Here is a 13,575-nt window from a genome sequence, read left to right on the forward strand (position 1 = left end):
AGTTTAATTCTGTAGTCCTGTGCAACTTCACTTAAACTCAATGAAATTTACTTTTGAGTAAATATGCATACACTTGTGCTGTACTTTGTATATCCAGGGCCACCATCTAAGCAAAGAACAAATGGCATACTCCACCCACACAGGTAAAGGTCCATAGAACTCAAAGCCAACAGTGTGAGTTGGGTACATGGGTCAGATAATCCCATAAATATATTTCCCCATTCCCAGTAATAAAAATCTAATAATAACAAAAGGACTAACTAAACTTTGGTTGTCCTTTTATGATGCCCATAATCTGCTGCTTCACATGGCCACATCTCTCTGCCTGATGATAGAGCAAGCTGTGTGCATACTACTTTTTCAGACCAATATGGGAAATATTTCCATCATAATTTGGGAGTCCACTGGATTAATTTAGGCTTCATAGAAACCATTTTTTAAACAAGAAGTGCCTTCCACTCACTTCCTGTTGTTTTTTAAAAAAGGCCCCTCCTGGGCCTAAAAACATGGTGGAAATGCCTCCATACTCCCTAGAACATTGGTTCTCAACCTTCCTAATGCCATGACCTTTTAATACAGGCTCTCTCCCCATCACACAGACCCCATTTACTGTAGTTCCCTCTTCATCCATCCAAACACACATAGCACCTCAGATATACAAAGAACTGACCTGTTGAGGTTTAAGCTCCATCAATTTGCACTGTTTTATATAATTAAGACAGACCATCCCATCTTAAGAACTTGGATTTGGTAATTTTAATGCTGATTTTGCTCTGTTCTTGGGCACTAAAAGCCAGCATAAATAAAAACAATTTCCATCATTACTTCCAGGAGATGCACTGGCTTGAATGTGGTAAGTCTCAAGAGAAAGAGAAGTTGAAAGCAAGTGTCAAATATGCCTCTAGGATTGCCTTTTAATGGCCATTCTGCTTCAGGATCATGGGAGTTATAGCCCAACAAATCTGGAGTGCACCAGGTTAGACAAAATTGCTGTATAAACAAGTATGAAAGTATATTTCAGGAACCTCTATGTTCCTTCCAGTTGCATTTGATTATTGATTATGCTTTTAAACTAGACCTCTTAGTTTCCTGGGATTGTTGTACTAGGGCAGTCCCTGAAGACCACAATACAGCATGATACTCCTATCTGTTTAATGCTCATGGAAGCTTCTATCAAATCATCATATGAAGCACTGATATCTTTTTCCATTTAAAACAGAAATGTACTTTTTCATGGAGGTCATCAGTACTATTGACTATAGGAGGGGGAAATGGTATAATGAAAACCATTTGAGCTAGACAGAAGGAAAACATTCAACTCTTTCACTCTCCAGGAAGTTTGACAAAATACATTTTAGAGAATGCTAAGAATGTCACTTTATATTTGTATGTAAAAGAACTGCCAGCGATTAGAGCTGCCAACTCATACACCCTATTGGTACAGCAAAGGGAACAAAGGTGAATAAACATAACCGAGGTTTCATTAGAATTCTTTCTTTTATTAGAACCAAGGGAATACTAAACAAATGCCAAGTTATTTTTATAGAGCAATCTGACTCCCATTTCTGCTTGGCATTTTTCAACTCACAACCATATGAAACCATCTGGGACTCTTAATTTACCCCAGTATCAGTTCCCCAAGAACTCAGTAAAAGTATCTTTGGATCTGGTCCCTAAGATCTGTAAACCATATATTAAACTTGAGGCCTTCCACGTGTATTCTATGACCAAAATGTAGCCATTGGCATGTGTTGGACTGGGACTTGGGAGATTCAGCTGCAAGTCCCTAATGAGCCATGCAATTCACAGGGTGAACTTGGGCTAGCTGCTTATTCTCTGGCTGACCTGCCTCAGATAGTTGTTGTGAGGATAAAGTGGTGAGACGTTGAGCCATGAACATTGCCTTTGTTGTTGTTAACTGCCCTTGGGTCAACCCTGACTCATGACAACCCTGTGTATGAGACATCTCCAAGACCCCTTATCTTCCACTGCTCGGATTAGGTCCTGAAAATTAAGGCCCATGGCCCTCCTGATTGAGTCTATCCATCTGGTGTGTGATCTTCTTCTCTTTCTGCTGCCTTCTACCTTTCCTAGCATTATTGGGTTTTTTTTTCAAAGATTCATGCCTTCTCATTATGTGGCCAAAATATGACAGCCTCAGTTTCATCATCTTGGCTTCCAGGGAGAGTTCAGGCTTGATCTGTTCTAGGATCCATTTGTTTGTCTTTTTGGCTGTCCTGGCCACAGTATCTTCAGCACTCTTCTCCAACACCACTGTTCAATGAGTTTATTTTCTTCCTATCTGCTTTCTTTATAGTCCAGCTCTCACATCTGTACATCATGGTGATGGGGAATACAATGGTTTGGGCAATTCTAATTTTAGTGCTCAATTGTATATCTTTACACTTTAGGATCCTATCTAGTTCTTTTATAGCTGCTCTTCTTATTCCTAGCCTTCTTCTGATTTCTTGACTGTAGTCTCCATTCTGATCAATGTTTGATCCAAGATATGTGGACTCTTTAACTATCATGGTATTTCGATTTCCTCATTATCTAAGTTGAAGTTAAATTCTTACAAATTGAAGAGGGATATCAATGTAATTAATTAGTGAATAAATAAATATGAGGGTCAAGCTACATTACATTCAGTGTGTGAGCACACAGGTTGATGTCTGGGTTTTGATTTTTTGTTCCTAATGTCACAGAGAAAGTCCAACCTGAAATGGGACTATATCAAACAGGGAGGGGTTAGTCACAGAATCATAGAGTTGGAAGAGACCACAAGGGCCATCCAGTCCACCTCCATTCTGCCATGCAGGAAATCTAAATCAAAGCATCCCTGACAGATGGCCATCCAGCCTCTGCTTAAAGACTTCCAAGGAGGGAGGCTCCACTGCACTCTGAGGGAGTGTGTTCCACTGTCAAACAGCTCTTACTGTCAGGAAGTGCCTCCTAATGTTGAGGTGGAATCTCTTTTCCTGGAGCTTGCATCCATTGTTCCGGGTCCTGTTCTCTGGAGCAGCAGAAAACAAGCTTGCTCCCTCCTCAATATGACATTCCTTCAAATATGTAAACAAGGCTATCATATCACCTCTTAACCTTCTCTTCTCCAGGCTGAACATCCCCAGCTCCCTAAGGTGTTCCTCATAGGGCATGGTTTCCAGACCCTTCACCATTTTAGTCGCTCTCCTTTGGACATGCTTCAGTTTCTCCATATCCTTTTTAAATCGTGGATGCCCAGAACTGGACACAATATTCCAGGTGGGGCCTGACCAGAGCAGAATAGAGTGGCACTATTACTTCCCTTGATATAGACACTATACTTCTATTGATGCAGCCTAAAATTGCATTGGCCTTGTTAGCTTAGGCCAGCACTCCTTAAACTATCTAATGTGGGAGACCAGTAAGGGCTTTCCCCCCAATATGTGAGGGATAGGCACCATATTTGAGTCTACTGAGAATTTGGGGGGGGGGGTTGTTGGTTTGCTGTATACCAGCAATCAATAGCTCACAGATTGGCACTGATCTAGGGACCATCACTTAAAGGAACAATGCTTTAGGACAGGGGTAGGCAACCTTTTTGAGCCGGGGGCCAGGTTGCTGTCCCTCAGACAACTGGGGGGCCAAAGCCGGGGGGTGGAGCTTCCACCCTCCAGGGCGGGGCCACATGCCGGGGGTGGAGCTTCCACCCTCCGGGGGCGGAGCTACGTGCCGGGGGCACAGCTTCCACCCTCGGGGGCCAGGCCTCCTCCTCTTTGCCAGCCCCTGATGGAGCCCCAGGCCCTGTCAGAGGCCGGGAAGGAGCCGGCGGGGGCGCAAGCGCTGGAGGCCTCCCCCTCTTTGCCGGCCCCCGACGCATTCAGCTGCACGCATTATCACATCCGCCCACCACTGTGACCACATCTCTCCTGTGTTGGCATCCCTTCACTGGCTCCCTCTCCCTTTCCGCATTCAGTATAAGCTCCTGCTGTTGACATTCAAAGCCCTCCATGGACTGGCCCCTCCTTACTTATCAGACCTTCTTTCTCCTCACCTTCCCACCAGGGCCCTCCGTTCTGGTAGTCAGGGGTTCCTGTCTTAGCCCAGGATTTCCTCTGCCCCATCCCGGATTCGCCCCTTTTCACTTGCTGCCCCTACTCCTGGAACCTTCTTCCCCCACAAGCAAGAGCCATCACTTCTTTAACCAGCTTCAAAATGGAGTTGAAGACCATCCTGTTCAGAGAAGCCTTCCCAGGCATTGCATAATTGTCGCTTGCTATTTGATGTTCCTTTGTTGCCTGTTTTCTCTTGAATCTTTTCCTGTACTGCTAGGTCCTCCCTCCAGTCCATCTCCCCTGATCCAGGCCTTGGAGGTAGAGAAGAACTGTTGGCCCTCATCCCCTTCCGCTTCTCCTTTTGTGTCGTGTCTTTTTAGATTGCAAGCCTTAGGGCAGGGAACCGTCCAATTAAAAAGATTGTATGTACAGCGCTGTGTAAATTTACAGCGCTTTATAAATAAAGGTTAATAATAATAATAATAATAATAATAATAATAATAATAATAATGAAAGAAAGAGAAGAAGGCAGAAGCACAGGCAAGAGAACTGTGGCAAATAACTGGGGAGGCATCAGGGAAAAGATGCAAGAGAGTTACTCCTCAGTAGCTGAGGAGTTGCCTTTTCCTGGCTTTGGCCTCCACAGGGTGACCAGACATCCTCCTTTTCCAGGACATGTCCTCCATTTTGACCTTCTGTCCAGGAGGAATTTCAAAATATCCTCCATTTTGAGCATGACTAAGATGCATGAATTTACACAGGAGAAAAAAAATGGCAAACCTCCTCTGAGAAAACTAAGGGTCACCTTAGGGTTGCCACAAGTCAGAAAGGACTTGAAGACACACGACAACAACAGCCTCAGAGGATGGCCATGGCACCCCTTGAGGAAACTCACCAAGAAAACCTTATGATAGGTTTGGCTCAGGGTCGCCATGAGTCAGAAATGTCTTGAAGGCACACAACAACCACAACAGTGTGGCCTAGTGGTTTGAGTGCTGGACCACAACTCTGGAGACCAGGGTTCAATTCCCTCTCTGGCCATGAAACCTAATGGCTGACCTGAGGCAAGTCACACACTCTCAGACTCAGGGGAAGGCAATGGCAAACCTCCTCTGAGGAAAGGGTTGCCAGAAGTTGGAAAGGAGTTGAAGGCACACGACAACAACCGAGTTTTGCCCTCTTTCAGCCTCAGAGGATGGCAAACCTCTTCTGAGGGAACTTGCCAAGAAAACCTTATGATAGTTTTGGCTCAGGGTCGCCATAAGTCAGAAAGGACTTGAAGGCACACAACAACAATAACAACAACAACAACCACGTTGTACACTCTCTCAGTTTCAGAGCATGGCCATGGGGCAAACTCCCTCTGAGGAAACATGCCAAGGAAGCCTTATGATAGGGTCGCCATAAGTCAGAAAGGGCTTGAAGGCACACAACAAGAACAACCAGCCAGGAAAAGGGGGAAGGCGCCAGGGGAGGGAGAGGAGAGAGGGACCCCTCCTTCGCAAGGAGGCGCCTTTTCCCGGCCTCCTCCTTCCCTCCATCTCGGGCCTGGCGCCGCCTCCTCCTCCTTCTCCTTCCTCCTCCTCCTCCTCCTCCTTTTCCTCCATGGCTCTGGAGGCTTGGCCTCTTCAACCCTGCCTCTGATATCTTGAGGGAAGCAGCAGCAGCAGAAGGCCGGGGCTGAGAGTATATACGCTTTCCCTCCTCCTAAATCTCTTCCTCCCTTGGCTTCTTTCCCTCCTTCCCTCCCTCCCTCCCTCTCTCCTCCTCCTCCTCCTCCTTCCCCTCTTTCTCCTCCTGGAAGCCCTTGGCAGAAGATGGCCGGGCTAAGCGGCGCCGAGGCCAGAGAGGCAGAGGCGCCTGGACGGGGCAGCGGCCGAGGAGGGGTCGTGGTAAATGCAGAAATGTGCCCCCAAATGGTTCACCTCCCTTGGGTCAAAAGGGGAGGCAGGGGGCCAGGGGTCCTCGCCCACAAGGAGGGCAAGGCAGCATCGCAACCACAACAACAAATGGAGGACCCTCCAGGAAAGATGGAGAACGTGACCAAAGAGTGTGTGTGTGTGTGTATACATCTGTATAAATATATATATAATGTGTGTGTGTGTGTGTGTGTATATATATATATATATATATATACACAGTATATAGTGTATGAATATATATATATATATATATATACACACACATATATATATATTCATATAAATTCATACAGATGAATATATATATATTCATATAGATTTATACAGATGAATATACATACATATATATATTTGTTGTCTGTTGCTGTGTGCCTTCAAGTCGTTTCAGACTTATGGCAACCCTGTCAGGGATTTCTTGGCACCTTTTGTTCAGAGGAGGTTTGCCATTGCCTTCCCTTGAGGCTGAGAGAGTGAGACTTGCCCAAGGCCAACCAATGGGTTTCATGGCTAAATGGGGAACCAAACCCTGGTCTCCAGAGTCGTAGTCCAACACTCAAACCAATATGCCATGCTATATGTATATGTGAGTGTGAGAACCAGTGTGGTGTAGTGGTCTGAGCTTTGGACTGTGACTTGAGATCTTAGTTCAATTCCCTGCTCAGCCACGAAACCCACTGGTGACCTTGGGCAACTCACACATTCTCAGCCCAAAAAAACCTCATGATAGGTTCACCTTAGAGTTAGCATAAGTCAAAAACGACTTGAAAGCACACAATACCAGGCACAGACATACGAATGAATTGAAAGTCTGTAAATATCCCATAGAGAGCCAAGAATAAATAGTGTTGAATTAAGTGAGGCTTACTTCTCAATAGGCACGACTAGAATTGTGGTAAGTAATAATTACGTGCACTTAGAAAGTAAGCCTCATTCAACTAGGCAGGAGTTATTTCTGATTTAACCTGCATAAGGACAGGGTTAAGTGACTGCATAACCACCCAGAGTGGTTTGCTGCCAATTTACACCTAAGTCTTATGGTTTTCAATAGGATTTACACTCTTGCAAGTGTATTCTGGAATGCAGCTTTAATTGAAGGTCAGCTGTCCCTTAAAAATACCAGTTTTAAATGTGGATGTGTTTTACTGGTGATTGTAATTCAGAGACATAGCCATGCTAGTCTGGAAAATCAGTATGCAAAGGGATTTTGTAGCACTTTTGAGACTACATAACTCTGTGAAAGAAGTTGTAGTTTAAGATTTTGAAGTCTTGGGCTGCATCCTCACTGCAGAATTTGACACTCTTTTAACTGCTGTGACTCAATGGTATGGAATTCTGGGAACTGTAGTTTTGTGAGACATTTAGCTGCCTCTGTCAGAGAGCTCTGGTGCCACAACAAACTATAACACCCAGAATTCCATAGCATTGAGCAATGGAAATTAAAGTTAAATTAAACTGGATTATTTATGCAGTGCGAATGCAGTCTTCGGTTTACTCCCTTCTGCAATAGATTGTAATGTTTGCTGCAAGAGAGGATGGCATTAAGGGTAGGTTAGGTCAAGTCACATATAACAAGACTGCCCCAGAAGAGTCCTCTGGACTCCTCTTCATCTCTTCCATCCACCTCCTGCTCTGGTCCAGGCAGTTGTGGGGTTAAGGACAAATGGCAAATGGTTGGGTTATTAACCTTGGGACTGTGCAGCCCCCCCCCCCCCCCAAATATGTAATCAGACTACAATTACAAGCATTCATCACCATTGACGAGACTGGCTAGGGCTACAATTCAACAAGAGCTAGAGGGCTACATAGTTTGTAACCCTGCACTAAGGGATAGGTCCTCTTTAGGATGCCTAGTTGTCCATAGGCAATAAAAGACCTTGAGTTGATCCTGAGAGTGAGATTTATTCTAGATCAGTGATTCCCAACTTTGGTCCTCCGGATAATTTGAACTTCAGCTCCCATAACACTTTACTATTGGCCAAGTTGGCTGGGGATTCTGGGAGCTGATGTTCAAAACAAATGGAGGGCGAAAGTTTGGGAACCGCTGTTCTATATTAATACTATTCCAGAGGGCAGAGGCAGCCATCCAGATGTTTTTGGAGTGCAGCTCCCAGGTTTATTCACCACTAGCTATGTTGGCTAGGACAACTGGTACTTGCAGTGATGGAGGGCTGCATGACTCCCTTTTCTAAAACTTTGGTCTTCCTGATGTTTTGAACTTCAAATTCCAGTAGACTCAGCCAACATTGCCAGGGGTCCAGTATTCTGGGAGCTGAAGTCCAAAATATCTTGGGAGGACCAAACATTGAGACCCACTGCCTTGGTTTATGTTTCTTCAGCTACAATCCAATGATTTTATTTCATATCTGGTAACCACCTACCCCAGCCATAGAACATTTATACTTTGGTATACACCCAACTCTTTTCTCTCCCTCATCCACAGAATTTTCATGCTGTGGAATGGTTGTATATTTTATATTTTGAGGTTTCTCACACAGAAGCTGATAAAGCTTCTACTGGAAAAGGAAACAGCAGTATTTTCATTTCCCCTATTAGTGGCAACCCTGTACTGCACATTAGGTGGGGAATAACATTTTCATATGTGTGAACACACACACAGAGCATATGTCTCTGTCTAGATGAAGTACAGCTCCCAGCTCTATGCTGACAGAACTTGTGTATATTACCTTATCAGGTGGGTGGAAATTTTTACTACTGTTTTAATCATCCTGATTAGGAAGTTCTCAACAGAGTGCTAAAAAGGGTGATCGAAAGCAGGCAAGAGGAGTATGCAAGTCTGTATTCAAAAGGACTTTGAATTCACAGTATAGTATAGAATAACAAAATGGAGAATAAAAAACCCTACAGCATTCCTATCCACATTTACATAGAAGTAGATACTGCTGTCTTAAGTGGCACCAGCTCAGGTATGAGTACAGAGAATTTTATTCTTAATCATATGACATCTCATTTATTATTCAATTAAAGTAATAAAACATGCATGTGAGAAGGGATACTTTATTTTTTCATTTTAGAGAGGCATTTGACCTTTACCCTTCGAAGGAGGAATGTGCTCTTCTGAGATCTCTTTGAAGCAAGTGTATAACTATTGTAGTTGTAGCAGTAAATGTTCCAGGTGTTGACATCTGGCCCTACCAGTGTTGGGCATGGGGTTCTTTTAGCTTTCCCCATATGGCCAGAGTTGATGGTAGATGAAGTTTTGCTAACATCTAGGGGTTGACACATTATCCATCCCTGTGCTTAAAGTACAAGGCAGGAGATGGCCCTATCATTAGGCAGAGAGAAACAATCACCTCAAGGCAGCAAGTTTGGCGTGTCATAAAAGTGCAGAAAATGATACTTGTTCAACTTGTTATTATTTTATTTTACTGTCAGGTCTAGAATTATGGGATTTTCTGTCTTGTCTGCCAGTATACTTGGTTGGCATTTATATTATACACTTTGACTGGAAGGATAGTGGATTCCACTTGCTCTTTGCCTCAAACACCAAAATATGTATGGTCTTTCTGGATAGCTGAACCATTTCTGAGCTTTTTAATAAAACATATCACATGGTTGGAAAAACCATGAGGTGTATCTCTTTTCTCACGTTTTGCTACCATGGGATGTAGCAATACCATAGTTTTAAAAGGGGATTAGGCAAATTACTAATGGTTACTAGTCAGGATGGCTGTGTGTTACCCTCCAGGAGCACAGATAGCACATGCCTTTGGATACCAGTTGTTGAGAGGTCACAACAAGTGAGCCAGCGTTAAATAAGAGTTTGAGTGTTGGACTAGAACACTGGGAAACTAGAGTTTGAATTGCCACTTGGCCTTGGAAACCCACTGGGTGACCTTGTGCAAGTCACATTCTCTTAGGCGCGTTACAGACCGCCATAAGAGACGTCCTCAGGACCTCCTAGGTTTAAAAAGGGGCGTCACTTCTTGACGCCCCCAAGCCTAATACGTCCTGAGGATGTACAAGATGGCGGCGCCCCATCTACATGGGGGCCGCCATGATGGCGTGACGAACGCACGGCCTCCAAACGAGGCGGCGCGGACGTGATGCTGTCGCGCGAGGGCGCTTAGTGCGCCCTTTCATCGGCGGAGGAAGGAGCTCCGAAATGGGGTTCCTTCCTGGTTTTGCGTCGCTGGCGCAGCCTTTAGATGGCTGCGCCCAGCGACGCAGAGGAGAAAGGGGCCAAGCAGCCCCTTTCTCCTCCCCCCACCGCGGGGTGCCCTTTTGCCGCTTCCCCGCAGCCTGGAAAGCGGCGGATCGGGGCCTCAGCGGCTGCCGCTCTGACCACTGAGGCCTCGATCCGGCAGGGAAAGGGGCGGGTGCAGGCTGCCGCTTTTCGGCGGTCTGTAACGTGCCTTAGTATTTTTTCTTAGGAAAAGGCAAAGGTAAACCTCCTCTGAATAAATCTTGCCAAGAAAACCACATGAAAGGGTCATCTTAGAGTCACCATAAATTGGAAATGACTTGACACACATCAACAAGAGAGGATTATTGACTTCATGTCCTGCTAAAGGGCTTCTCCTAGACGTAGGCTGAGCAACTGCATATTGGGTGTGGAAATTGCTCCCCTAGTACATCCCCCAGAGGAAGATTTTCCCAGAGCCACTGGAAAGGGGGTTGATTTAGGAGTAAAATCAAACCAGGGGAATCAGATATCTGTGTTTTTATCATGATTTGAGTGGATCTTTAATGTCAATTTTTGGCCAAACAAGTTTCAAAAACGTGAGGGATAATGGACCGTAAGATGGATCTCGGGAATCACATGCAGCATGCAGTTTCTTACACACAGGAATCCTAGATATCTGGCTGTGGGAACCGAGATGTTGGACTAGATAGACCTTTAGTTTGATTCAGCTTTTCTTTTGTTTCTCTTCCATCCTTCTCTCAAGAACCCCCCCATAGGTTTCTGTCTTTGCTTTCTCTTGGACTAACTTGCCCCCATGTGGCTGGGTCAGGGCAAAAAGAAGGTGAACCTCTGTTTTGCCTGTACTATGTGTACACACACCTTTTCATAACACCTCTGTTCATTTTCTGAAACTGTCCAGCTGTCTTTGGCCACAAGAGAAGCTTTTCTGGCGAGGGTGAAAATTATCTGCCGCTACCTAGATTTTCTTCAACTCCCAGCATTCCTCATGATTAGTTTTGCTCTCTGAGGCTGCTGGGACTACCAGTCTGACAGTATCTGGAGGGCTGTATGATTCCTATGTCCATCTAATAGTACCTGCATCTGTTTCATTCGGCCTCATGATAAGAGCAGCCTTGTTAAAATAGTAAAGTTACTTTGCACGATATCCTTTAAGGCTTGAGGCTTAAGCCTGCTTACTAAGGGGAAAAATCCATTGACCTTAGTGGGATGTCTTCTGACAAAATATGCTTAAAATTGTGTGGTTGTTCTGTGTAACTCTTGCTGAATTTTGCATCGTATTTTTCAGTACTACTTAACATTATTTTCAGGAGAGCATTACATTCCAGACACCATATTTCTAAAAGAGGAAAAATATGTTATGCAGCTACTGCTGAATTTGAATTCCCATCAGCCCAAACCAACATGATAACAAACACTGTGCATTTCGGTTGGCCAATAAAAGGTGTCACTGATGGATTTTTGTTTGTATTTATTAAATGGCCATCACACGTAACATGATAACAGTGAGGGATGGTGGGAGTTACAATTCAACAACATCAGGAGAGCTGGAGGATCATTTAGAGCCTGTACAGACAGGCCAAAATAAAGCTGCTTCACTTTGGAGATATGCTGTTTAAATGATGCATGCGTCCTAAGAATCTGGAAGCCACACCAAAGCCATGGTCCAGTCCTAAAGACTGGTGCACAGCTTTGGCGCAGCTTCTGACCTCTTAAGATGCGTGTGTCATTTAAACAGCATACCTCCAAAGTGGCCTGAAGCAGCTTTATTTTGGCCTGTCTGTACGGCCCCATAGATGGCATAAAAGGTTTTCCTGCTTGCAGTAGAGCAATAAAAGGTGTCTCCCACATTAAGGTGCTTAATTTCCAGTGCCAGTCAGTTTATTTGGCACATGAAATGGAAAATTCCATAATCACCTCTCTCAATCTGCTAATAAAACACAGTAATAACAGATCAAGTAACACACTTACTAATATTAAGTAAGTTAGTAGTATTAAATAACAAGTAGTATATAGTAACTTAGCAGTATTGAGTAATTAACCATTTGACATTCTGAATCTGCTGCCTAAGGCAGTTATCTTACTCTGTGTAATTATATGGCTAGCCTAGTTCCCAACTTCTGATATTGGTTACACCTCCAGAAACAGGTTAAGACACCTCATTTTCTGAGGCTGGAATGACCCTGGAGCACTATTTAGGTAGAGGAAATGTGTTGGGGTGTGTGCCATGCTTTCCGTATGCTTCATACCATTCCAGATTGCATACTATTTTTGTCTTTGTGCACCTGTTTACTCAGACAATTTACTGGTTCTGCAGATTATTTGATTATTATTATTATTATTATTATTATTATTATTATTATAGCACTGCACACAAAAGGACATCTTTTTTTCCAAATAAGGATATGGCTGATTTGCACATTATATTGTCATATTGTGTACAACAATAGCTGTAACAATACTATTAGAATGCATAACATTACTCCTTCTTCAAGAGCAGGCTTTTAGGCATTAGTGCACACATGCACAAATACCCCACAAACACTGAAATCTAATATTTTGCACCTGTGTACTTGTTGATGTTGTGGGGCAGGCAACCTGTAACATTCATCTTTGCTATGTGCAGCCCTCAACACATTGTGGAAAATGGCCACCCACCTATGATTTGAAGAAAACTTTGAGCTTTATTGTTCTTCAGAGCTGTCCTGACTGTTCTACTATTCAGATAGCTGTTTGCAGTGTGCCTGTATTTTTCAAGATCCACCCTCGGTACTCCAACAGAACAGGATTTAAAATATAAATCTGCATAAAGTATGGGAATACAGTGCGCCCGCTTCATACACGGGTGCACCATATGCCGTTTCCTGTTTATATGGAAGCCGTGTCGCCATTAAATGAATGATGCACCTGCCGTGCCGCCGTGAGCACAAGCCCCTTATATTGAATGGGGCTCGAGCTTACGTGGGATTTACCTTATGTGGGGGGGGGGGTCTGGAACCCCCACATAAGGCAAGGCTCCACTGTATAATCCTCTTCTGATATTTCAGGGACACTGTTGGCAGTTCTTTAAGGCTGAATCGGCACTGCAGAAATAATGCAGTTTGACACCATGTTAACTGCTTGGGTCAATGCTATGAAATTCTGGGATTTGTAGTGTTGTGAGATATTTAGCCTTCTCTGTCAGAGAGGTCCGATGTCACAAAAAACCTAAAAATCCCAGTATTTCATAGCACTGAGCCATGGAAGTTAAACTGGTGACAGACTGGATTATTTCTGCAGTGAGGATGCTGCCTAAATTATAATAGTTTGTATAACATGCTAATTAGATGCCCGGATATGAGGGACTGGAATATGGCCACCCTATTCTGGGTAGAAGATACCAAGTGGATGAGAAGACTGCACTGGGATCACATGGAGCTTTCTAGTCCTTTTGAATTATCATCACAATGACAGGGAA

General features: G+C 44.0%; 1 protein-coding gene across 2 annotated transcripts in view; it reads left to right on the plus strand.

The window, feature by feature from the left end:
- The first annotated feature begins 5,763 nt into the window (after nt 1-5,763).
- Nucleotides 5,764-13,575, plus strand: part of PRTFDC1 (phosphoribosyl transferase domain containing 1) — a 58,779-nt gene continuing 50,967 nt past the window's right edge. Inside the window, exon 1 of one of the 2 annotated variants that reach the window (XM_042475359.1) lies at nt 5,764-5,926. In XM_042475359.1, the coding sequence (XP_042331293.1) occupies nt 5,852-5,926 (75 nt within the window). In that variant the 5' untranslated portion in view covers nt 5,764-5,851. Of the gene's footprint in view, nt 5,927-10,433; nt 10,942-13,575 lie in introns of those variants that run through there. The other variant, XM_042475361.1, reaches the window with a different exon arrangement.

The sequence above is a fragment of the Sceloporus undulatus genome, chromosome 6 (assembly GCF_019175285.1).
Source record: "Sceloporus undulatus isolate JIND9_A2432 ecotype Alabama chromosome 6, SceUnd_v1.1, whole genome shotgun sequence".
Lineage (NCBI taxonomy): Eukaryota > Metazoa > Chordata > Lepidosauria > Squamata > Phrynosomatidae > Sceloporus > Sceloporus undulatus.